At 41.3% G+C, this 23,878-nt stretch overlaps 2 protein-coding genes across 2 annotated transcripts; both read right to left on the bottom strand.

The window, feature by feature from the left end:
* Positions 1-5,207: 5,207 nt before the first annotated feature.
* LOC138183494 (uncharacterized) lies at positions 5,208-12,366 on the bottom strand. The gene is made up of 3 exons (XM_069120440.1): positions 12,176-12,366; positions 6,337-6,632; positions 5,208-5,459 (listed from the first exon to the last, which is right to left on the bottom strand). Exons 1-3 carry the CDS (start codon positions 12,341-12,343, stop codon positions 5,303-5,305), a joined length of 621 nt encoding a protein of 206 aa, XP_068976541.1. The 5' UTR covers positions 12,344-12,366; the 3' UTR covers positions 5,208-5,302.
* Positions 12,367-16,153: 3,787 nt separating this feature from the next.
* LOC138183298 (uncharacterized) lies at positions 16,154-19,513 on the bottom strand. Its single transcript, XM_069119993.1, has 4 exons — positions 19,228-19,513; positions 18,352-18,538; positions 17,696-17,864; positions 16,154-16,743 (listed from the first exon to the last, which is right to left on the bottom strand). The coding sequence occupies exons 1-4, from the start codon at positions 19,348-19,350 to the stop codon at positions 16,590-16,592; spliced, it is 633 nt and encodes a 210-aa protein (XP_068976094.1). The 5' UTR covers positions 19,351-19,513; the 3' UTR covers positions 16,154-16,589.
* Positions 19,514-23,878: the final 4,365 nt, after the last annotated feature.

The following is a 23,878-nucleotide window of genomic DNA, read 5'->3' as shown; positions in this document are numbered from 1 at the left end:
TAAACAAATAATGACTACATTCTGTCTTGCTGTTTCTCTATCGTGACGTCTCTTAACAAATGAATTAATCGAACAGCTTGCAATTTGTCAAATTTACCCGTAAAACTTATTTGTCTCTTACCAAACTCGTTACTGTCACGCAACGATATTTACAGCTAGCAATTCGTAACCTATAACATTTAAAATTTGGCTAATTATACTAATAATAACAAATATTTAAAAACTAATAATACCAGTTCTATTGCGCAAGACGTCCCAGGTGTTGAAATGCTTGTAGATAATAGTACACTTTATTTGCCACCTCGATTTCTTCATTATTATCGCAGATAGAAAATTTCCTTGCAGGCAAAACAGCGAGAGGAAGTGCAAGGAACGCGATGTAACGTCGGAGAAAGGGTGAAACGAATCGCTCTCATCGTTCGTTTAACAGAGAATAACGATATTTCGATCAACTAGGAGCAGCCCCGATGAAATTAAACGCGGCAGGGTTGCTGGGCGAATTTCAATTTGCCTTTCGTATTTCCGTGGAATCGAGCGTGACCGTTTCAAACGACGCGTGCAATTGGTGTCAGGCCGCGAGTGGAAACAAAAATGAAGAGGGAAAAAAGAAAGGCACAGAGACGGAAATAAACAATGACGGCAGGCGCGACGGGAGACAGAGATAGAAAAGCAAAGGAAAAGAAAGAGAAGTACCAGGATTTTTTTAGGAAAGGTTCATTTCCAGCAAAATCGATAGCGTAAAACCTCTGGCAATCGTCGCGTTTTTTTGAAAAGCACGCATCTTGCGAGCCTCTTTTCCCAGCACTGCAAATTCGTTCTGGCTTCGACGCCTTATTTTACCGTCACGTGGCTCGTAAAGAACCGTAACGACCGGGGGCAATAAAAGCGATAGCTTATGACGGAAATAATACGTCGATGTCAGGGAAAATGGTAAAAACGACGGCATTTGTCTTCATTTCATGGTGGCGAGCTTGTTTGCTCGTCCCTTTCAATTACATCTGTTCCACAGGGATGCGAAGGAATTGCTGGTTTCCTAGCTATGTACTACACACCGCGATCGTTCTTTGTTAATTTTAATTTTGTGAAAGAAAATAAAGGACAAGATCTAGAAAAAGAGATAAGAAAAGAGACGTTCGTTCCGCGGTTTTCTCTGCTTGCAAAAAATGCAAATACCGGCATGGAAAACCGGAATTCTCCCAGGACGGTAATTTGAGGCAAGCGAGCAGACATTTTCGAAGGTTCTTGGATTCTAGAACACATTGCGACATGATCCGATTATGCTGCGCTCTACGGACGAGATTCGTTCACGGTCCTGCAAATTACGATAGCTTGCTACCTGAAAGTCCGTTTCGTTCGATCGAAAAATACCTATAGCGTGGTGTTTGTTAAACATTCTTTATCACGAAGAAATAAGCATAGTGGAAAAGAAAGTGAGGATCTATAGCATATTCCCTTGATCCTAAATAACGATGTCTCGAGACAGTCTGAAAGTTCGCAAGATAAATTACTACGGCCCCAGACATAAAATTCAGCCTACGAAAGGCAGGAACGAACGTCTGGCAAAACAGATTTCAACGGGACGAAAATTTATAATGGCTGGACCGATAAAATAGCGCGGGTTATCCGAGCAAAGGTGCCATCACCTACTGAGAAGCACGTTCCTTCTCATTCCGCGTGATCTACGAATTAGATTTGACTGGAATAATAAAAGGAATCGAGAAAAGAAGAAGGGGAGCGTATCTTTGCACGAAGCAGAGAGATATCTCGCTGCCTGACGGAGAATCGAAAACGTCCTCCGCGAAGGCTTAACCGTTTTTTCCTTCTTTGCTCTTTCGCTCTTCCGTCGTTACATTCCACCGTTGTACCGAAGAGCTGGAATGAAAATACTACAGAAGAAGCACGTTTCGTGGAATCGTTCGCACTATCGTGGCTTCGAACCAGATCGGAATAGTAATGGAGAAAGTCGCCTGTCGAAATTTCGACTGATTTTCAATTGTTTCTCGTCGTCTATCAATTCAACGACCTAATTCGTGGAAAGAATTGTAGGATCCGTAACAAACACCAACCGTGTCCACATTTATCGTTTTCCAGCCACGTGAAATACAGAGGAACAATATGGCATTTTTAATTTCTATTCGATACATCTTGATCTTTTTAACAAAATATTTATACAATTACACGTTTATCGTAAGCTGTAGCTACATATATTGGGAGAACTGGTAGAGGAACTCTAGTTAATTAAATTATCAAGTTATGAAATCAGAATAAGGTTATGTTTCTAGACTGTTCGACGATAAATTAGAACATGAATCAATTTTCATAATACTAATTCCATCGTGTGTTCTAGATGTCCGTTCCGATTACTAAATTACGTTGTTGTCTAGAAATGAAAAATTGACCAGGATTGTCCTTGTTATTAGCTCCTCGATTAATCATGCGCTGGATCCTTACAAATGTGTGATAAAATGGCGCTGCAAACGATGAATAGATGACTTCCTTTGAATAACAGGTTACTCTACCGCAATTGGATTTATCTATTAACGAGAAAGCAAATTGATTGACTCGGTGTCGGGGGACTGTAACAAAGACGCAAGACCTGATCTTCACACCTACTGGAACTGAATAAATATTGAATGGTTCTTCTGTTGTTGTAACTTGGTATCGAGTGGGAACTTGTTCGCGCAAAGCAGGGCAAAGATGGTGGTTTCAAGGGCGATTCGAACGCGAGCTAATTGAAAGTTTTCGAGTTTCGAACGAAGAAGCGCAAAAAATATCATGGAGAAAGCATTCTCTGCCTTTACAGGAAGCGATATCAAGCGTTAGATTACAAGACCATCCTTGTTCTATTTTTTGTAATATATTTCATCGCCGACGTGGCCATCAGTTATCCAAGCGTTTGAACACGCGAATTCCAATGCAGAAACATTACTTGGAATTCTACTAAAGTTACGTGCAAGTCTAGAAGCTTTCTCGACCAATTTCTTTCTTCTTTCTCTGTGAAATCCTCAGGCCCCCGAAATAAATATCAACGAATTAATACCGAAGCAACACCCATTCGACGAAAAGGGATCGATAAAATAAATCCACGGGAAAATGTTGAAGGCGTTCGACTCTGGTATCCCGAGGGCAAACGCTCCTCTCTTCCAAGGCTACAGTCTTCTTCCTGTTTTTATTTCCTCCCTGCCATATTATACATACATACATACATATATACTACGTAGACGACCAACTCTGTTCGACCTACGCTCTTCGTTTCTCTCCGACACACTTTTCTTCCAGCTTTTAAGCGTTACGCGTACTTGGCTCGAACCTGCACGATAATGGACTATGCTTTTTAAAGTACTTTAACACCGTCTATTATCGTTTTGCAACCGGTTCACCGACGTCCACTGCCGACAGAATTCTTCTCTTCTTTCCATCGACTTTTCCATCCACCAACGAGTCGATAGGAGCCGATAAGGATCTCTTGAGGCGGAACATCACGCACGCCTAGATTGTCCATTTGCCCCTTAATTCACGGCCGTAAACGACCGCATAAATCGCTCGGAATTTTCAATTCCAACTCGGACACGACATATCCTTTCGAAAGCCGAAAGTAATCCAACTTTTTACATTACAAAGAGGTCTAATGGGATTGGCAAAAAAGTCATCCGGGGAAATCCATTTTCAAAGCGTGAAATTTTAAGTATGAACTGTAGGAAGATGCAATGGTGTTACGTGAATGACTAAGGGAAGGGCTCGCGGAACACGCTTAATTTTGTTATACTTTCGGAAAATACCCTTTGAATTTTAAGGACATATTCGTGCGATGGAAATATCGAAACGAAGTAGTCCATCTTTAAATATTTCGAAAACAGCGCGCTCTTGCTACTCCGCTACGTTCCTTCTCCAACAGGGTTACATACGTTGAGAAAGTTTCGAGAGATTTGAAAAATTACAAAAATAGCGGGGAACACGTATTTAGCCACAAAGACAAATGGAAACGTCTTAGAACTGAGTTTTGTAAGATAAGAAAAATAGAAGATGCGACTTATCGTGTCCTTCACACCTATTCTTCATACATTTTCTATACTTTCTAATTAGTGGAATGAAAGATGTTCCCTTTTAGCTGTTTCCGAGTTAAAATTATCGCGACATTTATAACGAGTCGATCCAGTGCACGCGTTGAAAGAGTATCGACAAAACGAGGTTCGTTTTTTATTTTTCCGGGGACGGGGATTCGAACTTTCGACGTTATCCAGGAATTCTAATCGGAAGTCAGAGGTGGCCGATTTATTTGAAGCGGAGCGCGATGCCGGGAACGACGAAGATTCTTTAATTTCGAATTCCGACCAACTGCCATGCCAAGGCGAAACTCGACGATTGCTGCGGGTACTTTTAGGGAAATGAAACTCGGGGGCGGCTGAGAAGCGGCCCGCGCGCTGGAATGCTCGCGGAACAGCCGACACACAGTTAAGAAATGCTTTCACGGTGGCCTCGACACCTTGAGAAACGGCGCTCGCCTCGAAGAGATGAGTTTTAGGCATCGTTTGGGGATAATCGAGCGTTGAACTGGCCCACGAGGCATCCAACTCGCCTCGATGAATTGCTTCTCTTCGATGTACTCGCTCCTCCTGAGTTGTCTAGAATACATTTTCTTGATAAATTACAAGCGTCGATGTACAGTTCTTTTTTCTCACACATTTAGAGCCACACAATCGCCGACTTATCTATTCTGTGGCAGTTGGTTGTTTGATTTCTGAAAAATTAATAGTAATCATGCGTATTCAGGATACTCTTGCACAAGTGGATTGATATTATTTCAGTGAAATTTTACAAGTTACGTATATTTGAATCTGATTGTATCATGTAACTTAAAATTATAAAATCAACGTCTATAATTTCCATTTTTTAGTTTGTCGACTTACTTAACATTATTAGCTGGCACATTCTTGGGCAAAATGACTGAAAGTTTGATAAAATACAGCTGATTAATGCGGCTTCTGGGAGGGTAATTTGCAATACTCTGATAAAAACTATGTACAAGAGTAAATATTTTATTAGCCTCGTTTCGTAGTGAATTAACCCTTTCTGCTGAAAAGAAAATGCAACAGCTTAAGCCGAGTTTACAATTCCAATTTACTATAATAAATAGCCATTAATTCCTTCCGCGGAGGGTTACAAATTTCCTCGAAACTGGTCTCGAGAAAGGAAACAAAATCGTACGAACGAGGATTCACTGGAACTCGGTTAACAAGCGCAATTTCCATCGCATCCCTGTCCACGTGCGGCTTCTTCACAGGGATCCAGCGGTGTAGAGAGTTCACGTGATCACCGTGGAAAATACGTCGAGCACACTTCTGCGGCATTCGGGATAAAGGGCGTGGCAGTTTTCCGTCGACATCTGCTCGCCCAAACGTTCGGCCGCTCGGTACTCCCGATCCCCGTACTCGTCGTACCGTTCGTCGGTGCTAGAAGGCCTGGAATTCCAACGTGTTCGCGTTCGAGTTCCCCGTGAAAAATTACAATCGTCGCCGCGAGAGATCCAGGCCCGGGAGAAACGGCCTGGAAAAGAATTCGGGGGGCCAGAAAGAGAAGAAAAAAAGAAGGGAGAGAAAGAGGGAGGAAAGAGAAAGAGGGTGAGTGGCAGAGGGTGGTACCCGGGATCGATAACGCGACCGGATACGCAGGAGAAGCCCCGAAGTTATTTCGCAGCTTCCCTAGCGTTAATTGGCGCCACGTTATGCGGACCAACCGCTTAATCCCTCGCTACTCGCACCACGCTACTGTGCTAATTCACCGGTTAACTACTACGTCATCGTAACTTCGATTTTAGTGCCACCGGGTCGGGGATTTTATCGCGTTGCCCCAACGTTTGTTGCTTTACGACACGATCGAGACTTTTAGTCTGTCGTATTGTGTTCCGTTAAGAGACCCGGATTGGTCTCGTAAGCTTCGATGTGACTTAGGCAATTGGATTTTACCTGCGATCCTCTAGCTTATGATTCTCTTCGTTTAGTTGTGTTTTTAATATCATATCTAACAAAGAACGATGGTATGTCACTGCATTCGAGTGGCTTAGAACGTGAGACACGTTGATTGAGTTAAAGTTTTATTTGTAATCTTCCGATAGAATATTCCTTTGGTGGCTATCTGTATCGTTTTGTTGTACAAATGTATCGTTTAAATGTGATGGATTCGTAGACGCGGATGTGGGTTAGAATAGGAGAGACGAAAAGTGCGAGTTCTTCGGATAGTAATATATCAAAGTTGAAGTCAGACTTGGACTCTGATTGTCGTATTTTGACACTTCGTCGTAACTCGATAACATAAAATAAGAGACTGAAGATTACTCACTTGAAGAACACGTGCAACAGCTGTCCCAGTAAACCATGAGTCCCGTCGAAAGGAGCAGACGCAGCTTCACAAATAGCCTTCAATAGACACGCTTTGCCGCCGAATCCGTATAGATCAGCCACCTTTTCCAGCACCTTGTAAATGCTCCACCTGCTCTTCTGCGTTCGAGAGTAATAGACTCCTGGAATGGTGAAGTCTGACGCGTTGGAAGGCATCTCGTACACAATCTTCGAAAAGAGACCGACGATCACGCTCTCGCGGTCCAGTTGCAGAGGTGAGCCCAGACCAAAGATCAGCTGTCGTCCGAGAATTTTAAAAGAGACTTTAAAATAAGTGGCGCAACATTTCTCGACGAGTTAAACGATGCGAACGAACGAAGAGTAAAGTTCTCTGACCGTATTTTCGTGTCACGAAATGCGCGTTTCGTGAGATTTTCTGAAGCTTTTCTCGAAAACGTTCCCATGAAACCTATCGATACGAGGTGACCACGTAGATGCCGACAATCTGATCAGAAAACCCGTTCTTATAGCGGTTATTCATGAGGCAAGCAGCCTGAAGAGGAAATTGGATGAACTCAGACGAGATCGGGTTAAAACCCAGCAGTGTCCAGCGCTAGAAACGGAACGTCCAACTGTTATTCCACGTATCTCTCGTCTGCTTCCGTAGAAATAGCTATAAACGTACCGTTCGCTAATAGTAATTCCGACTTCTCGAATTTAGCGACTCGCGTCCCTCGCATACACGCGTGTACCACAGTTTGCAAACGACCATTTCTGTCAATTAGATAAGCGAAGCTTTGTATGTCCTGTGGATGTCACGAAACAACGAAGAGAATTTGATAATCTATATATATATATTACTTTGACAAATAACGTAAATGCCATATGATCTATTTGCGATACGTCGTCTGACTCTATCTGACGATGGCGACTAGTGTTTCGCTGTTTATATTTCGCGTTGAGGAGGTACGGTTGCAGGTATGTTTGGTTTGCTTAGCATAATTGTGTATTTCTGGGAAAGTAGGAAGTAACGGTAAAAGTTCACGATAGCGAATAATCTCTAGACTTGGCAACTCCTAGGACTTCTAATTTGCTGGCCATTAGACATTGACTGACTCTGCTACTGTGTACCTTTCTTTCTTACCGATCTGTCCTGTATTATGACCAAATTTTCAGGATAGAAGAAGAAAGAAAAGATAATATCGTATAAGAGCACCGCTTTTGAGCGGCTTAAATTCAATTATAAACTGTAATGTTAAAAATGTAAATCCGACAGAAAATATTGTATGGATACGTCGTACCGTCGCGTAACGGTACTTTTCCCAAAGCCACTTTCCAATAGACATTCCTTGTTTATTGAGAAAATATGTAATATATATTTTCTTGGGCAATAAATGTTATATATATATATATATATATAACTGTATAATATACATGTATAATATAACATAATGTTATATGTAATATATATATGTAACATATATGTTATATTACATATAACATTATGTTATATTATAACATTATATATTATATTACATATATATATATATATATATATATATATATATATATATATATATATATATATATATGTCGGAGAGGAAAGAACACCGGAGCCTCTGGAATGCTGGATAATCCCGCAACATTGTAACCTAGAGCCTACTATAGCTGTAATTAAACAATTGTAGTTATTCAACCTAATTGTAATTGTCCGAGATTTGTGATAGTGAGCTTGGGCTCGAGGCGACAGTCGGTCGCCAACGTGCCCGCGGTCAAGGGATGAACGTTTTGCCTAACAAAGGTATGAAGTAATTCTATAGCTCTCCTTAAAAGAAATATCTCTGGCGACACATGACAGTAAACATTCCAACGGTCTCTGTCCCGTGGCCACACGCAGTTCCTATTCTTCGAGAAAGATGATTGCCAGATGTCGATGTCTCTCCACAGTACGTGATCAGCTAGCCCGAGGGCCGTTATAAACACTAATATCTAGTTACCTAAAGTCCTTCGAACAGATAAACAGTCTTTGTCCCAACTACGGGAAGATAGGGGAGATCTATTTCTTTCAACGAACGGCGTCTCCCACTAGCAACTTTCCCTCGAGGGCGGCTAGCATCTTTTTCTAACCACCGATATGGAGATTGACCAATTAGCAGCAACGCCAATTTCCCTCACCTTCTAAACGAAGGCTATCCTCGACGAATCCAAGAATCTCGTGTCCTTAGACACACCCCATCATAGTTTTCCTCTGCAGCATAATCGCGAAGGAAAGTCATTCTCTGGTGAGGTCGTATTAGCGAGTTACGTAACGTCTGCACGCTCGGTGGATATTCCACGTTTTAACAAAGAGTCCGACTTAGATTTTGTGAGCATGTTCATCCACCATCCCGTCGACCGCGGATTCGTTATTGAGCCTAGGATCATTGTCATTAGTTTCTCGAGTATCGAATTACCACGGTTCCTTGTCCAATCCTATAATAATCGTATCTGCACTAGTCAATGTCTTCTCTATTGCTTATCGACAATGCGTAAACCAAACGACGATTCGTTTCACGCCCCTAATCCTAATTGCAATGTAAACCCGACATATATATATATATATATATATATATATATATATATATAAAGTACACAGTAGCAGAGTATATATATATATATATATATATATATACTTCATTGTGGAATTTTGACGGTTTGCGAAAGGGTAGTTGAGGGTGGAGTATAACAAAGAGTACTAAATTCTTGGATAAACGAAGCAACTCCGGTTTCTTCGCGGATGTAACGCAATTAATACGAGTAGCCAGAAGCAAAGCGGGGCGTATCGGTGGTCTTTGAAGTGTATCGATCTCGATTGGCAGCGGGCCGGCCGGTTTGATGCAAAAACGCCGCTGGCCCTTCCCCGCGCGAACCCCTGCGAATCTCGTTAAACTGTCTTCCCCAGACGCGCGGCCCGAAACGATTCTCCGTGGAAATTCGCGGTTTTATCGAAAATTCATACACCGGCCGCGGCCCATGATGCCGCCCTCCCTTTATCCGCCTCCGCATGAATATGTATGCACATGTACGAGATGGCTGTGCCACGCAACCATGATAGCAGACGTGTGTGCCCGATATGGGATAGAGGTATCCACCTGGCGCAGAAATTGGATGAGCCCTGAAAGGTCAGGTGGAATGTGTACCGTGATATCGGATGGGAAGATGAGAATCGAAATACGTTATACACTTTACCGGACGCTCTTCTGCAACCGATTATTACTTACCGACCACCCTAATAATTTGTTATTTTAATAGAGAGAATGGATTTTTGAATCTCGTTCGACCACTGTTTCAACGCCAACCCGTTTCGAGACCAATTCCACGATAAGACATGTATTGATATTAATCGAAAAATTATTTTCACATGTAACAAAATTCATGATCTTCTATTTATCCCTTTCAATTGTTTATTCTTTATTCGCTCTTCTTTTCCATTCCTTATTCCTCATTTTCTGACTCTTTCTAATTTCCTATATTATCCTGTTAACTGGGTCGTTGTCTCACCAAAACTTTCCATAATTACGAAATTAAAAATTAATAGGAAAGGCAAATAAATTTCATTTAGGTCAGTTTTATTCCTTGCAAATATAAATATGATGTAATTTATCCCTAATAAAGATGAAACCGTACGTAAAAATTATTATCGCAGTAACGTGTTACGTCAACTTACCCTGTTAACAGGTTAATAAGCGATATTCGGAAACAGACTGTTCCTTACTCCTTATTCCTCTCAATCTTCTATTCTCTGCCCCCTATCCTCAAGTTTCTCTTTTGTATTCCTCGCTATTCTCTATTTTCTGTTTTATGTTTTTTCTATTCTTTATTCGCTACTCTTTTCGACTTTCTATTCCCTCTACCTAATAGAGTAGATGAATATATTTCACTCTCTAGTTTCAAACGTTTTCTATTCTCTGCTTCCTATACCCAATTCCTCGCCGTTTCCTATTTCTCGTCTTTTATTCTTATCGATCGTATAAGCCCTATGTTTCTGGATTCCCTACTTTTTCAGTATTCCCACGATTCCTTATAATTCTTCCCTAGACAAGCAAATTTCAGTTTCGAAAACTTTCGAGAAAACTCAGTTGAAGTTGGCTTAATTCGAAGCACCGCAGAAGTGACCAGAGCTTGTTCGTTGGAAATCCAGCGGTCATAGCGTAGCAACTGTGGCACCGTGCAATGCCCAGCCACGATCCTGTTCATCCTATCAAGCCGCGCGGTTGTAATCCGAAGGACGACCGTTTCCAAACACGCTGGATGGAAAATTGGATGAGCCCCGGACATGTGGCATGGCCCAGGAATTATTCAAGAAGCGGCGTAAACGGCGAGCGGTTTCACATGAGAGCCATGCTCGTTCTCGCGTTTCTCTTTTGGAATAATTGAGCGTACGGATGATAATCAAAGTGCATCCGCGGACAGTAGGTGTCGACAAAGCTTCTTCGTTCGTGTACCAAGCTTTTCAACTGAACTCTATTAATGACTGGTCGTTTTCAGGCTTTCCACCTGCTGGAACCTTTGCCCGGTGCTCTATTGTGACAACTGCATCCCGTCTCCCATTTGATACGGGGCGAGTTATTTGCCTAATGCACGGCCTTGTGACAACATCTACCAAATTAATCTATATGGGAAGGAACATGTGGGAACAGACACATTTCGCTGTTGGGTTGGACATTAACGGACACTGGTTTGGTCGGTTTAAAATGAACAACTCCGACCGTTCCGCGACCCTTTAAAGTCGTGTAACAGAGTAATTTGCCATTGAAACGTATTAAGGTGAAAATCTAATTATAATGATTTCAAAAACGGAAATTTGAAAAGATGAACAAGAAGATAGGACGTTCTTGTCAGAAACATGAAATATGAAATTTTTGATTTTGTCTTCATAAAAATATGAATTCGAATAAATATTCGCGATCTACTCGTAAGCAAACTTCTTCTATATGCGTCAACGTTCTTGTCTTAAAAAACGAATATTTTTATAAAACTCTGCTGTCTCGAGGGAAGTCCTTTCTAGTGAACTGTATGACGCGCACGGGAGGAAAATATGTTAAATACATTTTTATTAATTTTTTTCATTTTAATGTCACCTTCTGATTAAACAAAGGAACTTGAATACGTCACAATTGAAAATGAAACAATCTGCTAGTCGCAAAGATCTTTTGAAAATAATTGACGAGTCGGCAAAGGCAGAAACCAATGGTACAATTATCGAGAAAACCAAGAAATATTCCAATATCTTTGATATTTTCTCATAATATCGTGACGTGCAGTTTTTTTACAAATGAAATCGTACCGAGAAAATACATGTTCACCTGCAAAACCAACTAAGAATCAATTCTAGTAATATAGGATTATTACGTATGTAAAAAATGGGAAACGTGATTTATCGTGTCCTTCGCCTGTAATCTTCATACTAATTTCTTGTATATTCGTACGTACTCCTAATCACAATGATATTTCGACCGTCATCCTTACCATAAATTCTGTCTAACAGCCATCTCTAGCAGATTTGATTTTATCAAATTTTAAACGTTAGCCCTTGACAAGTGGAAGTCGCTGGCGCTTCCACATTATTACGATGTTCCTGCGCGATTTTTCCCCACGATTACACCCGATCGAAAGCGAAGCACGCGTATAACGAGGGAAACCAGAGGGTTCATTGGAATCGCTCGAATTCCCCTGGATCGCCGGAAGAAAAAGCGGAAACCGATCGCGAACACTTAGGCGACGCGCGAGTGAATGCCCGATTGGCCGCGGAGACGGCTCATTAGCCTCGTCGTGCGGAATCTGTGGTATTCTCTACGTACCAAGAGCTGAGAGATACGAGGAAAAATAAGAGTCCTCGGTCGCCGCGAGCAACTTGCGAACAGCTTGGTCCCGTTCCTGCCCGTGAAATCGTCCTTGTCGTCGAGACTGTGCACCAGACATGGCGACAGGAAAGCGACAGCGAGCACCAGCAAGACAGTGTCAGTCATCGATGCGACTTTTCAGGCCTGAAGCGATCGTTCAACGCTGCCGAACAGACCGTAAAGAAACGAATTGCGATCGCTGTCCGTTGAAGAGCGCAAAACCGCTCAGAATGAGCGTTTGCCACGTGCTACCACCTCGACAAACCAAAAGCCAGCCGTAGCGGCTGGTCCCGTTGTATCTCGGCGAATAGCAAGCACAAATATTGATACGGTGGAGCTCTTGCTTTGCTCTGGCAGCTGGTTCGTTCGTTCACCCGATTTGCCGATTCGCACGTATCAGACGTTAATCCAACGAGAAAACTTTGGTAACGGGATGCTTCATTAACAAGATGTCGAGTGGTGCTCGTTGGTTTTCCGTAGATCTTTGTTTCATCTTGCAACTTTATTCATCCGTAACTACGCTTCCGCAGATGTTTTTGATTTTATTTAAGACTCTCCTTCTAGAAACGAAAAGGTTGATGCGACAGATACGTGTAAGTCTTTTTATAAATATTTTCGATAAGAATTGTTGAGGTTGAGGTTGACTGATTGAACAACGAGTGGATGAATTTGCAATAGAAAAGTATATTGAAATAATTAAAGGTATAAGTATAATGTGTAATGTATAAGTACAAGTATATGCTGATTCAGGTCCTTACTCTCTTAATGTTACTAGACAATGGAATGATAGGGAACATGTTCATATATTTGTAACAAAAGAACATTACCAAAAAAGTTAAGCTTATAGCTGTGGCTAGAAGCTACAGGGAACATAAGTAGAAATCTGTTTCTTACTTCCTTTGTTCCTAGTTCTTGCAACTCAAAACATAACGTATACTCAAGGGTACAATAATATGCACTTTTCCTTATTTAGAATATTTCTGCGTAATAGCAGTCTCCAGGTCACGGATATACATAAATAGAGATGTAGAGTTTTTCTTGAAGTAGTTACTTCAACAAGAATAATTGTTATTAGAAGGCTGATCCAAATCAGATAAAGAATCAACGCAATTGCGTGGAAATATTAAGAAAAGTTTTAAGGAAATTGTATCTTTCGTGTATTCGTATCGTTTGTATTGGAAAATTGACACAGCAGATCTTCGATCTAATGCATCTCTCGGACACAGCACAATCTCGAACGCAATTTGTAAGATTGCGATCTCTGCGGGGCTAACGAAGGGTTCCACTTAATAGTTTCCGAGGAATCTTAGAAGATTTCACAGGTGAAACGCTCGTTCCCTTGAAATGGTTTCAACGAAGAAGAAACTCGGGCTACGCTGGAATCAGTGATCACCGGATCGCTACTAAGCAATAAAATCCTTGCTAAAGTCCCATGCTAGTTAGGTTTTCTCGGTCGGTGGGAAGAGAAGGGGCGGAGAGTAAGAAAGAGACCTGGCTTTCGGAAAAGGGTCTCGCGATATCCGTGATTTGAAGACGCCCAGACGAAATCTCAGCGAGCCAAGGCCACCAGTCTTCGATCCCGGCATTAAATTGAATTACAACCCCTCCGGACTAGATCGTAAAACTCACCCTCGTTATGTACACGAATCTTTCGTTCGTGAAACGTAACTGCGAACGAACGCGGACACGCATACCTTGCCTTTTATCTATCTGGGTTAAACGATGTCCATTTGTCGTTCCTTATCCGACCGGCCGAGACGTCCGATCCGGAAATCGAAAGCTCGTGCTCGTGATTTCTCTCAAGGTAGAATCGATAGATCCAACCGAATCCTCATCGTTGGACAGTCTGCAAGCATTTCATGAACATTGAATACCATTTTTAGCGATGTTTTACAGATATTAAACACGTTCGATAAACTACCGGGAATTTCGAATTTCACGTAATTTGATGGAATTCTGAGATCTCTTTATTATATATTGCTAACATATTATATATTGATATAATATTGCTAACATTAATTGTATACAAGTTATATGGATATTGTTTATAACTGTAAACATTTATTGGCACCAAAAAAAGTCACATGTATTTGGTAAAACAATGGTTCGTTAGTATACTGTTACTTTATAAACTACTTTCATAAAACGACACTTCTCTGGTGTCAGTTTGCTGGACCAAACTGTTCACAAAAAGCTGCAGCCCATTGCGATGCTAATTAATTTGCACTATCGACTTGTAAATGATGCAACTCGGCGAACTTCATCTTTCATACGCGAAGGAAACTTGTGAAAATGAGAAAACACGATGGCCAATTTCGTCTGGCCGGTTAATATATGGAAAAAAGGCTCGTCAACTTGGAATTTTGTTAGGGTTGATATATGGCCGGAGTTGCCGAAATTTTCCAGCCCTCCTCCTGTCAAATATACGAACTTTTTTTTCGCTTCGAGCTCGGGCCGGCCAACTTTCTCCGTTGAATTTATTGTTTCGCAACGTTGCTTGCTTGATTGCTTGACACGGTTTATTGCGTTCCGCTGTAACCGTTCCAGCCAGCTTGTATTATCTTCGGCGTTTCCCTGCAGCTTGTATTCCAACCAGTTTCGAAAAGCGGAGAAATTAATTTCATTGGAAAGCCCAGAGACAATAAGCATCAGAACAAGACTCCTGATTAATCTTCGTAATTGTTGCCTTTGAGCGGGAACAAAACGCGGAATCGAATCTCTGAAGGTGCGCAAAGCACAATCAGACCAATGATCGGCAGGAAAATTCTCAACGAAATCCGAGGGACACGCGTCACGAGCAACAATGTGTTCGTTAATCTGTCCAATGCATCGAGCTCGTCGATTCCACGCATCGCAAATTATCGACAATTAACCGGCTAGTCTGTTAGGCGAATGGAACGCAGCTGTCTAAAAAGAGGAAAACAAACAAATAAAAACAATAGGCAGAGAAAGAAAGAGAGAAGAGAGAAGGGAACATAGAGTGGCGCTGCAAAAGCTCAAAGGTTTCGACCTCGGTGGCGTTGTAACGACGCGCAAGTAAAATCGTATATTATCGGCCCGTGTTAATTACCACGAATGGCTTTGCCCTGGAAAAAGCATCCTCTCCCTTTCCCACGCGGCTACCCTGTTCCTCTCTCCCCGTTTCTCTCGGTCACCGGCGTCACGGGCCATTTTTCCCCTGCTCCGCTCGTTCTACACCCTCTATAAATTTCAACCGGAGTATTTTCTCTTTACGTGTACCTGTTATTGAACGAGAGAACTGCCAATAACGTCGGATAACTGCGTCACGTTTCGCCGCGAACCCCCGTGCGCGCAACCCCTTTCGCGGGCCTCAGCCTCACCACTTCTCCATCCTCCTTTTCCCTGATCCTTTTTCCTTCGCTGTACAGACCCGACATTCGCGCGTCCTTTTCTTCCCTTGATATTTCTAATATCGCACGACATCGGCCCACATAAATTATCGCCGCCTTTCGATATAGTGTTTCGTTTCAGTCGCAACCCTCCCGCGCCACTTTCGTCCGATGCTTTTTCCATCAAACTGTTCTTCTTCAACGATAGATTCAGGTGCGTAGTTGTAGGTTGACCGAGTACAAAGCGAGTTTCTGAGCAATTCGTAAGATATTTTCAACTCTGATGAGTCGATAGTAACGTGAGATCTGTACGTCATAGACAATTGCGTCGATCGGGTGAAATATCGGAGACCATCTTATCGTTAGATAAAAAGATGGAAAGAATCAACTAGGACTTTAACGTTGTCTAGTTTCTTCAAATCCTTTCAGTTGAACTAACCTGGTTTCGAGTAGATATTTAGTGGGGAACGAAGGGATTGGTAGTGGTGCGTGTACCATTTGTTAAAATTATGACGTGGATTTTAATTATGAATCATGATAAGAATAATACATTTCAGAAACTAGAAATAACGTCACATAACTCGGCAACTGCTGCAATCTTTTAAATGAAACGATAGTTAAAATCACCTCGACTTTGTCAGAAGCCTGAAGGTACAAATTCGGATTAAGTAAAATATATAATATGGATTAATAAATTGTTCCAAATTGAGCAAAGTCAAGTAAAACTCAATTAACGAAGGTGAGACTAGAAATTTGGCAGAATATTTCAATAAATAAAGAGGTTTCTAGTCATTTGAAATAATCTGACGAGGTTTCGGGGACGTCGTTTTTGCTCAGCCAACGTATATTCTGCCTCTTATCGGCGCTTAGTTCGCGTACTTTGCTGTGTGCAGAAAAAATTGCAGCACGAGACGCGATCTCGTTGATGATCAATCTTAGAGAATAAAGGCTAGGTGACGCGGTGTCAAGTTTATTCTTCTATCAATTAAGTCAACATATTGCAGGCGATGTTAGGCAAACGATCATTCGTAAACCTCTGTAAAGTAATCCAGAGGGCTCTCCGTACATTCCGCGAATAAATTATCGCAAGGACTGACTCCTTGTCGGCCCATAATTTCAGCAGCGTGATACACTCGATCAAAGTCAGTCCTGAAAGGCTCCGAGGTGGTCGACGGCCTGAAACGCGAACAAAATTAACCGATCGCCGTGAGGCATTTAGATTCAGGTTAATAATGGCCACGTAATGGGAAGTTCGAGGAGCCCTAACGCACCCTCCGTGACGTTGCTCTCACAAACAGTGAAAGCAATTCACGGCCACGATTTTCATCGAAAGCGAAGTTGGCCATTAACCTTCATCGTTTGATTTTAAAGTTATACCACTCTTAACTTTTACGAATAACGAATATTCCATTTCGTGATGATTATTAACGCGTGTTTTCCAAACTTGATTAAATGCTTTTCACAGAAATTTTGTTAGATCGTTCGCAACGTTTCCATATGAAACTGTCGCGTTTATTTTATACATTTATTTCATTTATACGTTTGTATAAAAATAATATTCGTCAAAAGTTGGCGTAATGAAAACCGAACAAAATAAATAAACTTTAAGTAAATATATATTTAAGTACGATTATAAAAGGCAATATATCTTGCGAAAGTTTTAGCTATTTCCCCGGGGTCTCGATTATCAATTGAATCTCGATTTATCAAGGCTGTCTGGCTTCCAATTAAGCCGGTTAATCGACGACCTACCGTATTTCGTTTGATACAGAAGTAGCGATAAAAAGTGATGAAAATGATCAATATCTTTGAACAGGGATTGATAGTTAAGAATATGGAAAATTAAGTTTTGCGGTTTCTCAGACTTAATCGACTCACGTCTAACCGACACGCTAACTTGATAATAAATTACAATCGTATCTTACACAAATAAGTTAGACCTCGATTTTCACATCGATCTACGCCTTAACACTATGCAAGTGGCACAACGTAGATCATTTCTGGTGTAAATTAATGTCCAACGAAATACAGGAGATATGAGATAATCCAATAAGGCAGGTCCACTATGAGAACACAATCAACCACGATACGTTCCCCGCTCCATCGTCCTTTTGGAATCGATACTCACGTGAGCAGAAGATGAACGAGCTGAGAGCTGAGACCGTGAACTCGGTTGAAAGGCGCCGCTGAGGCCTCGCAGATCGCCCTCAAAAGGCAAGCTTTGCCCGATCGCGAGTCGCCGAGAACCGATTCCAGGATTTCGTAAATCTCCCATCTGTTCATGACACGTGCTACTCCTAACGGCAGAAATTATTCATTGAACACGGGAACAACAGAAGAAATAATAGAGTATTAATGGAGTCGATGAGAAAGGGTATCGCATTGGAGTAAACGCACGAATCTAAAGGATGGAGGACAAATTAAAGTTTCAGACGCGAGCGCCAAAGCTTCTGATGAAAATGAGAGAAAAGCGTGTTCGTCTTATCGTTAGCAGTGGTATTACTCTACGGGTGAGTTTAATTATTAACATAAGCGTGGCTCTTTCGTATCGACTTTGACATTTTTTTAAGGCTATTTAGTTAATTCTGATTGATTGTTATAAATGTCGCCTATATAAAAAGCTTCTAGATAAGCTTAAGATCTCAGACCATCTTATCTGCGTTTAACACTGGAAAGAGAGAAATCGAGATTGCAAAGAGGATTAGACGATGAAAGAAGCTGGTGCTTGCCCGATGAAAAAATGCCGGAAGCGCATGGAAGCGGAAAGATGTGAGGTGCGCGTACCTTGGTGATCCGACGTTGGAGCGTCATTGCCGTCGACCTCGACACCGGGGCTGATCGATCTGTCATAGCGAACGTATGAATCCGTCAAGTAGGAGGCGTTATAGGGCAGCACGTAATTAAATTTCATCACATATCCGATAATCATGCTGACGTCGACTTCCATGGGTAAACCGAGGCCGAGGATTAACTGGAACGATTTTCAAATACACGAAGGTGTCATCGATCGTTTATAATAACCGCCAATCGAATCTCAATTGGCAGGCCCGTTCTCGTTCTCCTAGTTAGCTAGCTCGTGACATTCCAGGCAACGAAATTAGATGGCAGAAATATTACACGAATTTCGAGCCCGCGCCAGTTTGTCCCAACAGTTGCGGTATTTTTGACGATGCGCTCGCCAAAATTACTCGCGCACGATCGTTCTCTCTCGACGTTAATTTCTGCGAAATCCTGTCCATAGCTAGAACGTCGATGTTTTCTGCCATTTCTGAGGCCACGTGTTCCGCGTGTTCCAGCTATTGCGATTCCCATGCAGTTACGATCGTCGATCGAATATCCAATTCCGCGATTGAATCGCCACCGATCGTGACGTGTACCGTGCAATTACAGATAATTGTATCGCGATTGCCTGTATGAAGCGTCTATCGAGCTGTCACAAGAGGGACACCGTTGTGTCTTCAGAAACGTACGAGACTCTGTCTCCATATTCTCTCCCTCCACCGGCCACACTTTCACTGTTCCACCCGCCCTATGTGTATCGCTTAAACAATTAGCAATCGATATCCAATTAGAATCGCGAGTGCAATTAAACGTATAGGTTTGACTGCAGTGACGATTCCAATATCGATACAACTATATATATATCTAATGATATATTACCTGCACTTTGGTTGGCGCTACGTTGCTCGGCGGCGGGAACACCAAATATCTTTTGTCTCGTACGAAACTCGATCCAGAATGGTAACACGTAGACAGAAGCGAGATGAGCAAGAAACACCGCATGGTGACCGTTCGAGAAGATCGTAGTGAATGTCCGTGGAACTTTTGAGAGGTGTATAATCGAAGAGGCAGGTGGCGAGAGCTCGTTAATAGGTACAATTAGTTCGTTATCGCGAGTTAGGCAAATAATGAACCGGCTTCGATCGTGGTAAGCGACCGCAGTCAACTGAATGGACAGCTTGAAACTGAAACTGCGCCGGTTGCACATTGCTCCTAGTGAAATTAATGCGACCATCAATTTCCATCGATGGATTCACGACTCTCATGTTCACTGGATTCCGGATCTTCGGAGCGTAACTGCGATTGACGCGGATGCAACGTCGTTAATGGACTGAAAAAGAATTACAGTGTGCGATAGCGTTCGTTTTATCTGTGCAGATCGGAAGTTTGGAAGGACCTGCACGTGTGTCTAATTATTTGTATCGAGAAGATGATTGAAAAAGGACTAATGGATTTACGGTAAATGTATTGGGTTGACATTATGTGGTAATGACTAAATCCGAAATCACTTAGTTGCCAACCCAATATGTAACACATCTACAAAACGTTTTGAAATTTCATTAATATCGTAATGAAACGCGAGTATCTTAAGTATATCGTGATTGTATTGATAAAGTAAATCAATTTGAAAATACATATACATGTATAGAAGTTAGAAAATATATATTGCGATTATACACTTCGAAGAGAATACCAAAGATTTCGAACAGTCAATTCTTTATTATATTGAAGTATTAAACAATAAAATAACGAAATAATGAGAGTTGTGTAAATAGGATCATATTGGAAAACGTAATTTACATATTGTCTTATCAAGTTCAAAGTATTTTTGTAAATGTATTTTTTCGAAATCTGTTACGCAAATCAAAAACATAAAAGATTTTCATTTAGGATCTACGACAGAATTCGTCATAATACTATAGATACTTAGGTACATTTTTTCAAATTTCATAGGACAGTATATCAGAATATGTAAGAAGAAATGACTGAAAAAGTATTAAACAAATCCTTGAAGTTCCTTCTTATACTCGTAATGTCAAGAAAATAAAAGTCAGTTGTGTAGATCGATCGAAAAAAATTGCAAATAAAATGTTAGGTTGACACATTGTTGGACTTAGGTTAAATATATCATAATATTCGGTGAGATGATCTTTCCCACTAATTATATGTTTCAGATTACTGATCATACTGTATACTAATTTCTTGCTACATACAAGTACACCAAGTTTTATTATTCTGTGTAAATTTCAAGTTCGAATTTTATATTGTTAAACCTTGACTATTTCCATCAAACCGAATTAAATAATATACAGGGTGGTTGGCAACTGGTGGTACAAGCGGAAAGGGGGTGATTCTACGCGAAAAAAGAAGTCGAAAATATAGAATAAACATTTTTTTTCTTAATTTTGTTTTTTTTTTTTAATTTTTCCATCGAGACAACGATCTACAGTGAGATCCGTTATAACGAGACGTTATAAAGTGCACGCGTACCGAGCGAAAATTCAAAGTCGATTTTCTCGAAAACAAAGCCTCAAACGAAAAATTTTTATTCTATATTTTCGACTTTTTTTTCGCGTAGAATCACCCCCTTTCCGCTTGAACCACCAGTTACCAACCACCCTGTATAACGCGTTAACAATGTAATCTACTTTTCCTTTTCCGTCTTCAAAAGTGGTTGTTCGAACGAAACGTTAGTCAACACGCACGTGCAAACCCTTCCAAATACGACAGATTAAATGATATTCATCGCGTACCATAAGAAAACCGTACGAACTACTGGTCGATCGGAAAACTGCAATGGAGCGTTATTAATGATCGAGCGAAACGAATTCAAACCTTATTTCTTGCCGAAGATCGTTAAGATAAGATACGAAAGCCTGGTTTAAGTGGATTTAAATGCGCGGAAATCCAGGGTTATCTTCGATTCGCATTAACTCGCGAATATCCCCTTTCGGCCATCTTGCCACAATTGTATCGTCACGTTCACACGACATTTGCATTATTTTCGTATTATGGGCGGTCTCGCGCACGCCGGACTCCCCGGCACGACGATAAATCTTCTTAACAACGGGCCGTAGAGACGCCAGCGAGAAGAATATATCCTCCTCGAAGCAAAGCACCCTGGGGATTGATTCGAACCAGCCGCCGAGAATTGCCGCGAATATAAACGGTGGCCTCGGTGCATGAAAACTAGCTGGCTAATGAGTGGAAAAAAACGCGGCTATGAAAAGTGATTATACAGAGAATAGAAGAAAAGAGATCGACTCCTCTTTCTCTTTTACAGACTCTCTCTTTCTCTCTCTCTCTCTCTCTCTCTCTCTCTCTCTCTCTCTCTCTCCTCGGCGCTTATTTCCTCTTTGAATAGGAGGCCGCCTGATTCCGAGCGGCTTGCAAATATCGGCTGATAGCAGCGAGAGCTGCGAGGGCAAAGAGGAAATACGTGCTAGGAAGAAAGAATCGGATTTTGCGGATCAGATGGCCCGATGGCTCGTTCTACTTGTTACGAAGGCCGTCTGCGAATATCTGACAGCAATCGTTTGCTATAAGAAAGATGAAAACTGCTTGTTTGGGAATCGGACCACGTTGCTGGATGGAATTATCGAATTTCGTTTCCATCGATGGATGAAAACATCGAGAAATCGTTTTCAAGGGGTTGAACATATTTCATCGACCGGTAACTGCGGTTCATTCGTCTTCCCACAGGCCAATGAATGCTTTCACGTCTGCAAAGCTGGTTTATTTCGGCGACAATTTATTCGCATCTGGGTAGGAAGCCGGAAAAATAGCGACACACTTCATCCACTGATTCCTCGCTTCTTCTCTGTCTCAGGAAATAGTTATTCTCCGTTGAATTCGGTAACGATGTAGGTGCGAAATTCCTTGTTCCACCGATCCATGAACGAACTTAAACCGCTAGAATTGAAACGATAAATTTGCGCAACTCGCTATTATGTCGAGATACCGTAATCGTTACTTGAAAACGCTCGAATAGTTATCGTATGCTGTATACTGACTTATCTCAATTATAGCCCAGATTCTTCTCTTAAGTATATGTAATAGGTCTAAGTGCTTGATGTTAATCATCGTAATTGTACGAAAGGAACTGTCTGTACAATATTCCAAAGCTATCCGGTTATTTCTGCAATATTGGGTTGGCAACTAAGCGACTGCGGATTTTGACATTAGGTGGTATTGACAAAACCCGCAATCACTTAGTTGCCAACCCAATAGTTCGAAGATTATACAGATCGTACAGAAGTTACATGTAGAAACAATGCAAGGTAGAGGCGACTTGCATCATAGAGCCTTTAAAAAATATTATTTATTTCGTAATTGATAATAGAGGATATTTCTTAATAAATATCGAGCACTGCTTGTAGAATTGATACTCGACATCGAGACGATGAAGAAAGTTTAGATGTACAAGTGACAGATGAGGCATATCTTCCAAATTCCTATATTATAATTAAAAATTAGTAGGAACTATGTTAATTAGACGATAGAACGTTCTTTCATTGACCTCTGTTACTCGTTCCATCGACCTATATTTCTAGAACATCCTTGTAATCTTCGATCAAACTGGATCATTGATTCCAAGTTCTCATATACCGAAATTCTTTTTCGAAATACGCATATGCTAATGCGATTATCATGGCTTCCGTTATTTTCATTCGCCGAGAAAATGTAGCTTTAATAATTACCAAACAGGTTAATGAATTCACTTGAGCGTTCGGATAACAACCATCAGAAGAGAAGTAGTTTTAATTCGACCATTCAGAATTTCGCGTATCGAAGTTGCTCAACAACGGCGAATTTCCAGCTATTCGTTTATTATCCGAGATGAGAAAGGATCGGTCAGGACAGAGCCACGCAGTTGGTTTATTGTGAATATCTGTTTAAAACGTGTGTGCGAATCGTAATTTCGGCGCGCCTTTGAACAGATTTCCCGCGGTCTCTGAGAGCCGGCCGAGGGCACGTTACATCTCTATCATTAAAATTAGAATAGTCGACGCTCAGAGGAAATTACAGACCGTCGGAACTTCGTAGCGGGCGAATACCCGACGAAAATCTAACGAGCTGCCCGGACGCGAAACACAGTCCCATTGGATTCGCCGAAAATTTTTCTCAGTCACATTCGCCACTTTAAAGCGTTCCTTTTTCTTTATTTCTTTCATCTTCCTTCATTTTCTCCGAATCGAACGAATAAAATGAAATTTTCACGGTGATCGTACATTTGTGGCTATCTGTTCTCGTCTGATAAAAATCTGGGAACCGATAGAAGAACAATCGATGGAGCAACGAAAGAAACGGATTGAAATTTTGTGAAATCATCCTTTGCGAACCCTTCCGCAGAATATTCCATGAAACGGCTGCATTTTTCTGCGAAACAAAGGGCTTTCTATCGAAAATTCTTCGCCAATGATATATCAAATATGCATATCCAAGACACATGACAAATAATATTAATACGTTCGAGGTGTAGAAATTTCTCACGTTTAGTGTCCCGGCGATACGATGATCTAATAAATCG

This window comes from Bombus flavifrons, chromosome 9 (genome assembly GCF_040668555.2).
Source record: "Bombus flavifrons isolate JBK064 chromosome 9, iyBomFlav1_principal, whole genome shotgun sequence".
NCBI lineage: Eukaryota > Metazoa > Arthropoda > Insecta > Hymenoptera > Apidae > Bombus > Bombus flavifrons.
The sequence above is the reverse complement of the archived record's forward strand: the minus strand, read 5'-3'. Positions and strand labels throughout refer to the sequence as shown.

Bases quoted from the DNA above. Each gene is read 5' to 3' on its own strand.
- LOC138183494 (XM_069120440.1), bottom strand. From the start codon at position 12,343: ATGACTGACACTGTCTTGCTGGTGCTCGCTGTCGCTTTCCTGTCGCCA. The intron at 6,633-12,175 runs GTACGTAGAGAA...CTCGGACGACAG, and splicing joins CTCGTATCTCTCAGCTCTTG to CTGATCTTTGGTCTGGGCTC. The intron at 5,460-6,336 runs GTGAGTAATCTT...TTGGAATTCCAG, and splicing joins CTGTTGCACGTGTTCTTCAA to GCCTTCTAGCACCGACGAAC.
- LOC138183298 (XM_069119993.1), bottom strand. From the start codon at position 19,350: ATGCGGTGTTTCTTGCTCATCTCGCTTCTGTCTACGTGTTACCATTCT. The intron at 18,539-19,227 runs GTAATATATCAT...AAATCGTTCCAG, and splicing joins TAGCGCCAACCAAAGTGCAG to TTAATCCTCGGCCTCGGTTT. The intron at 16,744-17,695 runs GTGAGTATCGAT...TTCGCGTTTCAG, and splicing joins CTCGTTCATCTTCTGCTCAC to GCCGTCGACCACCTCGGAGC.